The following is a 9,854-nucleotide window of genomic DNA, read 5'->3' on the forward strand; positions in this document are numbered from 1 at the left end:
AAAGGATTACAAACCCTATTCATCAAATCCATGAACGCTGCCGGAGCATTGGTTAGTCCAAACGACATAACCAAGAACTCGTAGTGTCCATATCTAGTTCTGAATGCAGTCTTCTCGATATCTTGCTCTCTTACTTTCAGCTGATGATATCCTGACCTAAGATCGATCTTCGAGAAATAGCTCGAACCTTGCAATTGATCAAACAGGTCATCAATCCTCGGCAACAGATATCTATTCTTTATTGTTGCCTTGTTCAGCTCTCTGTAATCGATGCACATTCTCATACTTCCATCTTTCTTCTTTACAAATAACACCGGAGCTCCCCAGGGCGATGAACATGGTCTAATGAAACCTTTGTCCAATAACTCCTGAAGTTGCATCATTAGCTCCTTCATCTCCGTCGGTGCTAATCGATAAGGTGCTTTTGCTATTGGCGTGGTTCCTGGTAACAAGTCTATTCTGAACTCCACTTGTCTATCAGGTGGTAATCCAGGAAGATCTTCGGGGAACACTTCCGGAAAATCACACACCACTGGAATGCTCTGCATCACCTTCTTTTCCTTCTTAGCATCAATCACAAATGCTAAATATGATGTACATCCCTTGGTCAAACACTTTCTGGCTTTCATTAGAGAAATGATTCCAGAATTCACTCTGCGTTTGTCCCCATACACCATAAACGAATCTTTCCCAGGCGGGTTTACTTTAACTATCTTCTTTTTGCACAAAATTTCGGCATCATTGGCACTAAGCCAATCCATTCCCAACACGATGTCGAAACCATTTAGTTCGATAGGCAATAATTCCTCGTGAAACTTATTCCCATTCAGATCAATTAAGATGCTTTTCATACGATGACTAACAGGTACAAACTTGCCACTAGCTACTTCGACTAATAAAGCATCATCTAGTCTATCAATAGGCAAAGCTAGCTTTCTACCAAACTCATGCGAAATAAAGGAGTAGTTGGCTCCAGAATCAAACAATATATGAGCAGGTAATTCGTTTACGAGAAAGGTACCTGAAGCGACATTAGCTTCATCTTTCGCAGCTTCCAGTGTCATCTGGAATGCTCTCGCCTTTGGCTTTGGTGGAATGTTGGGCTTTGCTGCCTCCTTCTTCCTCGGACAGTCCTTCAAAATGTGCCCCTCTTCATTACACCCAAAACACATCCTTTTGTTGTTCGGACATTCATTGGCAAAATGTCCGACCTTTCCACACTTGTAGCAGGTTACATCCTCGCTACATTTCCCAAAGTGCTTTTTCTTACACTTATCACACCACTTTGCTTCGCCTCCTTTTCCTCCAAACTTTTTCGAATCAGATTTTGAAAATTTGCTCTTCTTACTGGAACCAGATGTTCCTTCAAACTTCCTTTTCTCACCAACCTCAACCTTGACGGTGGTTCTCCCCTTGATCATGTTTTCAACAGACTTGGCAGCCCAGATAGCTGCCTCTAGAGTAAGTGCCTGACGTACTGGCACCTCGTACTCCCATGGAAGTCCCTTCGCATACCGATCCACCTTTGTCAGCTCGTCTGGAACGATACGTAAGGCAAACTCCATCTTATCGGTGAAGTTATTGGTGTATTCATCAACTGACATGCTACCCTTCGTCAATGTCAAAAACTTATTCTCCAACTCCAACAGATTTTGAGCCGAGCAGAACTTGCGCTTGAACTGCACCAAGAACTCTGCCCATGAAAATTGCAGTGGCTCATTAGGGCTTAAGGTCTTCCCTAGAGTGTTCCACCAACGAACGGCTCCACCTCGGAATTGACGCACGGCATAGATAGTTTGCAACTTACCTCTGCAGCCACACGTCATGAAGGCTAACTCCATTTTGGAGATCCAATCCATAACCCCAATCGGATCCTCCTTTCCATTGAAGGTCGATGGTTTGCAAGTCAAAAAGTCCTTGTACTTGCATCCCATTCCATCATTCCTTCCATCACGGTTATCTTGCCTAACTATTGGTGGGTTGGCTGGACCAACAGACCCACTGAAGTTTCCTCCTTCTGAGTGCCCTTCATTTAATTCAGGCTCTTCCACACGAATCGACAGTTCTTCACGATTTTGTTGAAGCAACCGTCTAGTTTCATCCATCTGACGATCCAACATCGTCTGAATCATCAATTGCACACCAGCCATGGTTATTGGCTCAGGTGCTGCTGCTACGACAGGTATTGGCTCAATCACTGGTGGTTGATTCCTGTTTTCGTCAGCATTTCCAACTCCACTTCTTGTTCTCACCATTTTGATCTACACACCAAATAAGGTGAAATTAGATCCTCAATCATGATGGATATTCAAATCATCCTTATCACTCCGAAACGTTTACATGCTAGTTCTAATATCGTAGACGTACGCTTAGAATCCTACACACATAAGGTTTCTAGATCCGGTCGGCAACAGACCATAGATCCGAACAAATAATATCATATATGGCAACATATAACATTTAGCACATAAAGCATTTTAGGCAACTTTCCTAAAATAAACTAGTGCTCGTGTCTAAAACATAACAGACACGCATCTCAAAACTTCACTTAGCATTCTAAGTTTAAGTCTAGAAATCCTACAAATTCCTAGTTCGCTTAAACTAATGCTCTGATACCAACTGTGACATCCCCAAAATCTCGGCCAGAAAAGACTGATTTTCATTTATGCTTTTAAATATTTTCAGAGTAAATCCTTTTGATTTGAAAGAGTTGCGGAATTTGTTCCCAAAAACAAAACATGATAAAACATTGTTTACCGAAGCATTTCATAAAAGAAATGTATTTTCATTATAATCAAAACTCGGGGTGTCATGTTCCGATACAGACCAATAAGCATAAACGAATACATTACAAGTCATATAACAAATATAAACATATGCAGACTTGTAAACAAAACAACTTAATGGTTCATCCATCTCATGCCCTTCCGCCACTACCTGTAATACAATTTAAAACTGAGTGGGTCAGGCTTGGGAGCCTGGTGAGCATATAGGGTTTTCAACCCACAATAAATATCATATTTAATTTTCACCAACCAACAATAACCCAATTACCCATTCCCGTTATTCTCACTTTAATGTCCCTAAAACAACTAACACAAGGGACCTAGTCTAAGAATATTTCATCGGGGCGACAACACATGCTTCGGGGGTACCTCAGCAATATAAGTCAAATAAGGCAACCATGAGGGGGATGGAGTACAGCGAATGAACACCCAAGTTCATTAACACCTACAGGTGGCGAACCTGCTAATGTTTCCACAAGACTGTCTAGAATAGCCAGTGGTCGTCATCTAAACTCCGCTAGATGACTCAATCAAACAACAACGAGGCCTCTCATCTGTTTATTACACACCAACTGTCTACCCATGTTCTACCCAACATATTAGTAGATAAAAATATACATTTGTATACATAGTTTAAAGAAAACCTGTATAGCATGCTTTAATCAACACCTATATCACATAACAGATGAGGCACACACACACACATAACACATATCTCATAAAGAAATAAGCAGATCTATAAGATAGAAGAGAGTGAATACTCATTAACACATAACACAACCAAATATATACACATAGCACGTATTTTATATATAATACTTCGTATTATTGTATTTGGAAAGAAAATAACTACACACTCACACTTATAAACAACAATACTCTTAATACACTCGAACCAAACTCGTATTATTATTGTGTTTATGAAAGGTAGTATACACTCACTTGATCAGAAGATGATCGGACAGCACTACGGCTTATAGAAGTAGTAATCCACAGCAGATCTGGAAGATCTTCACAAAAATCGAACTTCTCGCGGGCAGAGCTTCGACTCGGGAACCGCACTTCTCGGGATCTTCGGGATCTCGGGACTTGCTTCGGGACTAGAGTATGATACCGGGGCTCCGGGGTATTTATGGCACGCAAAACGATGCAAAACGGGAGAGAGAAGAGAAGAAATTGGCAATTGGGTCGGCTGCCTTCGGTTCCTATTTATAGGAGGCTGGAGCCTCGGAGTACGCGGGGCGTACTGCCCAAAACGTCATTGCTTACGTATCCGAAGTGCTCGAGTGCGAGTGTCGACATCCCTCGGAGTACGCGGGGCGTACCTCGGATCAGATCGGTGACTCCTTCGGATAATGCTTCCGAATTTTGATTTAAATTTAAATACAAAATGATTTATAAACTTCGGAAATTCATAACTTCTTCATACGAACTCCGTTTTCGACGTTCTTTATATCCACGGAAAGGTGAGACCATGCTCTACGACTTTCGTTTAGACTCCGTCGGCTAATTTTGACTTTATTTTTATTAATTATTTTTAATAGGCCGGGACAGAAACTTTCGTTATAAATTCATAACTTCTTCGTTTGACGTCCGTTCTCGCCTAACTTTTTATCGTTTCGACACCAACAATGAGATCTTCGATTCTCATTTAGATTGCTTCGGCTAAAAACCGCTCGATCTCAAATCGAGTATTTCAGGCTGCATGCCGCTAAGCCGGAACTTCGATAAATCATAACTTCCTCATACGAAGTCAGATTTGGGCGTTCTATATATATTCGGAAACCTCGTTTCAACTACTACAACATTATTCAAAGATAGTAAGTTTATTTTACACTTAAATTTTGACGCTTATTTTTATTCTTAATTATTCAAACCACATAATTAAGCAATTAAGCACAAAACACACAATACTCAAATAATACAATCTTATTACTTCAAAATGGGTTACAAAGTTTAACCTAGACTATTACATTGCTAAAAATGGCAAGCCCAGAAACACAGACGTTACAGTTAATAATGTATTTAAGAGATTTATGATATGTAATAGAATGTTTATATACATCCAAGATCATTATAAGATATTTGCAAAGGATTTGAACGATTTTAGATAAGTTTGGACAACTTGGGGAAATAACTACATGCTCAGGATGGTGACATGATGGTCCACTTAGTCGGGTAGATTTCCTTTGTAAAATCTACTCAGTTGAGTAACATTATGTATTATATGAAGTATGATGATAAAGGTTGGAAATATTTTGTAGGATGGGTTCAATGAAAGATTACATGAAATATTGCTAATTTTATGAGACTACTAAATGTCCAAATCACTTGGGGAATGAAGTTAAAGTGTTACAACTAGTTAATGTTAGTTATTAGGAAGAATATATGTTCATATCTTATTTTTTATTCATTGATGAGTTTTACTGCATTTTATGAGCTCCTATCTATTTTATGTGAATATTATAAGTATGATGGTGTGCATTCACAAAATTGATTTTTTAAACGAGTGTTCTTATAAATCGAACAACTATATTTTGCACTTGATTCTTCATGAAGTTTTACATTCACTTAAGATGTGATGATGACCTGTGTGACCAATTATGCAATCTGAACACGCCATTATGGATTTGTGGTAATGTATGATATTTTAGACATGTCTCGCTTGCATGTGAGGCTAACTATCACTCGTGTGGATATTGATGATGGACAATTTATCCTAGCATTGGTGTCCATAAGTGTATTGTTTTGCTACGTGTCAAATGAATTTTTATGATCAAATGACCAATGATTTGCCTCCATTAAAAAGGACGTTGTAGCGCTACATAATTGTCGTCTTCTACATAACAAAAGAAGACTTGAATGTTGCAAAATAATGGGACACATAAAAGCACTTCTTCTCTCTGCGTATTTGTCTCTCAAGAACAAAATAGCACAACAATGTCTTATGTGTTGGGATTCTGATTAAGCCTATAATCATAATCGTTTTCTTGGATTAGCTCACGATCAAAATTCGTGTAACCCCACTGAATATACACGATCCAAGAAAATATCCAAATTGAAATCCCTAATTCTAAGACAAAATGGTATTACACTATTACATTAATTCGATTTCAATTTAGAGTAGTTGATCACAATATTGAGAAAAACTTCATGACTTAAACAATAACTAAAATGTGAAATGGTCAAACAGTCTGTTTTAAAAAGTTTGTTTCTATGTGATAAATTGTTTTGTTTATGTAATATTGCTTACGTTCAAACAAAATTACATTGTAATATATTTTTTGAAAATATGATATCGAAATTTCATTTATGTCACATTCAAAGTTAAAAATCAACTTTTCACTAAAACTAAAAAAGTGGAGTAATACTTATTTTTTGAGCAATTCAATCATAATGAGGACTGGGGTACCCTTCACTTGATGACAATGAAATATAAAAAGTAGGGATAGACATATTAACCGAAAAATCGAATCATTGCCAAATTAATCAATACAACCTAAGCATTTTAACCGAACCATTACTAAAACATATGATGCGGTTTCTAATTTTGATTAACCGAATACATATGGTTCGGTTACGGTTTTCATCCAAAACCGAACCACTATTAACTGAACCGAATCATTAATATTAATAAATATTTTTAATATAATATAATATTAAATACTCCTTTATCTCATATTTATTATCTACTTTTGATTATTAACGTATTTATTCTTTAATTTTGACTTTAAATATTTTTGTTTTTGATATATAATATTTGAGGCAGAATATTGTGTTTTAACCGTTTTTTCATTGTTATAAGTTTTATTGAGTAACTTATATTAAGGTCAAAGTTAAATAATAAATATTTTAAAAGTAAAAAATAGACAATACATATGGATAGATGGATTATAATGTATGTAATATATTGAGAATTGAAATTTTAAAGGGAAATTACTTGGAGTTAGATACGATAATTAATCTTCTATCAATATAGTTATATATACACAATCATTCATTTTTTTTTTATAACAATAGATTTATTTATTTTCAATTATTATAGAAAAATATTTTTATTTTTATGTCATTTTTGATCATTATGGTTAACCGATATTAACCGTTAACCATAACCATTAACAAACTAAAACCGCTATCCAAAACCAATATTAACCGTTAACCAACGATTATTGAAATACATTAACCAATTGTAATGGTTATAGTTCGGTTTTGATCAATAACTGAACCAAACCGCTCCATACACACCCCTAATAAAAAGTCAATTGTTTAAATGAGGGTAGACTTTGTTAATACACAAAAACATGAAGGGTGTTGTTTAGAAAAATAAACTATATTTATAGTGGACGTGCACTAGTCTCTAATTATTTTCATGTTGCAAGAGGCTGAGTTTTTTAATCGACCTCTTCTCATCTTTCATAGAGAAAGAACTTTTGGGGCAGACAGACTGTGGAATAGTGTTCTAAAGTGACGGTTATCGGTTCAGGTATCATTTTATTCATCATTCTCGAAAAAGTAGAAACAATTAAAAGGTTTCTTTCGGTCACAATCAAGAGTTCTTCAATGTCAATGTCTTCTGAAATCTATGAGTTTGATGGATGTATCTTCAATGATCCATTTTCACCATTCAATGATTCATCAACCATTGACATCCTCCAAGCTTTCCAAGAACACAATTACAACTATACCCCTTTACTACCATCATCACCACCATCACCACCTTTGACCACCCAAGAAAATCTTGACACCCCATTCGAGGAAATTGACCAAATTGCCCCCACCATCTTCTCTTCCTCCCCACCAAGCCACCAGCTTCAAAACCTCTCTCTTTACCAAATGGGTATTTCTGTAACTTCTTCAAACGAGGCTCTTGACTCTTGCCATTTGGATGTCAAAACAGAAGAAAGTCAACTACCCTTGTATGATAATTACTACTATGGTGGGTCTGACCATGCATTGAAGATGATGCAGAGGAGTTATAGCAGCAATTCTTTCCAACAACAGAAACCAAATGGTGTTCTTTATGAACCAAAAATTAACGGCTTGATTGAATCTCAACATCTTCAAGCCCAAACCCTGACCTCACCTGATCAAAACTTCTCATATTCCCATATGAGAAGGGTTTGCAGTACTGGTGATTTACAAGTTAGTCCTCTATTCATTAATTTACTTCGAAATCCTTCTCCAATTTTGAGATGTTCCTTGAAAACTACACTTTAAACTTTATTCCTTTTAGGTCACAAGATTCTCATACGTATTTTTCTATCGAAGGGAATTTTAATAATTTACGTAATTATCAAATGGTGACTCACTAAAAGAATTCTTATATTACGTACATGTAATTTGTGAACAAGGATATAATATAAATAAATCATTGAATATTAAATTTTGTGACACTTATCACGTATATTCTTTCTAAGTTATAGGCTCGTCTATCAAAGATAAACATTCTAATATGCTTGAGATTCTAAACCACTATATGATAAAAAAAAATGTCAAATAATTGACGTTGAATAATGCCAACTTAAATTTTATGTCTTTTGAAGCTCATTAATTTGAAGCTAACTTATTTGGTGCCAATAATGTTCGACCTTGTAAAAGTATAGATTTCTAGAGCTAATAAAGAGAGTGACATGTTTTCTTTTGTACTTATGTTATTAAATATGTTTTTGACATTCTTACCCTTCATTTTAGAGTCCAAAGATCAACCAAACAAGTCAAAGGCTGTCTTCTAGTCCATTGGCCACAGAAAGTTCATTCATGGAGGATGCAAATTTTAAGGTCGGGCGTTACAATGCAGAGGAAAGGAAAGAGAAGATCTTGAGGTATAGAGCAAAGAGGACACAACGGAATTTCAATAAGACAATTAAGGTAAATTGTGTATACAAGGGATAGTTTAGTTATTTCGTTAATAATCAAACATTTATATATAGAATATTATTTTTGTTCAGACGAAGAAAATAAAATGTTTATTGGCTTATATTGAAAATAGTATGCATGCCGGAAGACCCTTGCGGACAACCGACCACGAATACGTGGTAGATTTGCACGCAATGACGAGCCTGGAGAGATTCAAAGGACTACAATTTTTCATCGATATGGAGATGAAGAGGAATTTTGGGTAATATATATATATATATATATATATATATATATATATATATATATATATATATATATATATATATATATATATATATATATATATATATATTTTACTTTTTCTCTTTTAACTTCACTAAAATCAAAGAACAGATAAAAAATAGTCAAAAAGTTTATAGTCATGGAGATACTATTAATGGGACTAATAGTGGTTTATTTAACTAATATTAACTTCATTTATAGTTAAAAATTTGCTTTTCTTCATGATATGGTTATAAATCGTAATAGTTGTATTTTACATGTCAAATTTGTAGATGGATGGATTTCATGAAGACGACGATGAAAGAATGATTGGTCGAGGACAATTTTTCAATACTTATTCATCCACTAGTCAGTTTCAACATCAAAGATTCAACTTTATTCATAATTGAATACAAATTTACTCCTCGTTATTCATCTTTTTATTTTGAAATTTGTACGATGGTTAAACTTAACCATTTAAAGTGATCAATATATGTAATAGGTTTTATTTAAGTTAATAAGCAAAAAATGATCACGCTCTTCGGTTTAGGGATAAACGCTTGCAGTTAGAATATGATGCAACTGTTTACTGTTGTATCATGTTATTTTGTTTCCGTGGTATTATACTTACTGATTTTCAATGTATAGCAGATAATAGTCTTACAGACAACAAAAATATAATACAACTATTTATCAATGACATTTTTCTTGATTGGTTGTTTTTTGAAAAAAAAAATATAGCTTGTAAAGGTAACATTCTTATTGAGAACTTTTTCAAAGGCAACTTTTGTTTTTTAGTTGATACTTTGTAATTCGCTTGCTTTAAATCTTCCATAGCAACAATGACATCTCCAATAAATGCTAAATGCACGAGTGCACATGAGAGACTTGGTGTTCCTATATATTTATTTAGAGCATGTATTAAAGGGGTTTTAGCCCAGTGGTACG

The 9,854-nt window shown here is 35.2% G+C and overlaps 1 protein-coding gene across 1 annotated transcript; it reads left to right on the forward strand.

The window, feature by feature from the left end:
* The first annotated feature begins 7,173 nt into the window (after positions 1–7,173).
* Positions 7,174–9,564, forward strand: LOC145058290 (uncharacterized). Its single transcript, XM_079006214.1, has 4 exons — positions 7,174–7,928; positions 8,478–8,654; positions 8,776–8,904; positions 9,200–9,564. The coding sequence occupies exons 1-4, from the start codon at positions 7,347–7,349 to the stop codon at positions 9,314–9,316; spliced, it is 1,005 nt and encodes a 334-aa protein (XP_078862340.1). The 5' UTR covers positions 7,174–7,346; the 3' UTR covers positions 9,317–9,564.
* The last annotated feature ends 290 nt before the right edge of the window (positions 9,565–9,854 follow it).

Source organism: Lactuca serriola, chromosome 6 (genome assembly GCF_051521515.1).
Source record: "Lactuca serriola cultivar US96UC23 chromosome 6, Lser_US96UC23_V15, whole genome shotgun sequence".
NCBI classification, from domain to species: Eukaryota; Viridiplantae; Streptophyta; class Magnoliopsida; order Asterales; family Asteraceae; genus Lactuca; species Lactuca serriola.

Excerpts from the sequence above, each read along its gene's own strand:
- LOC145058290 (XM_079006214.1), top strand. The coding sequence starts at position 7,347 with ATGTCAATGTCTTCTGAAATCTATGAGTTTGATGGATGTATCTTCAAT. Across the intron at positions 7,929-8,477 it reads GCAGTACTGGTGATTTACAA|AGTCCAAAGATCAACCAAAC; the intron begins GTTAGTCCTCTA and ends CCTTCATTTTAG. Across the intron at positions 8,655-8,775 it reads ATTTCAATAAGACAATTAAG|TATGCATGCCGGAAGACCCT; the intron begins GTAAATTGTGTA and ends TATTGAAAATAG.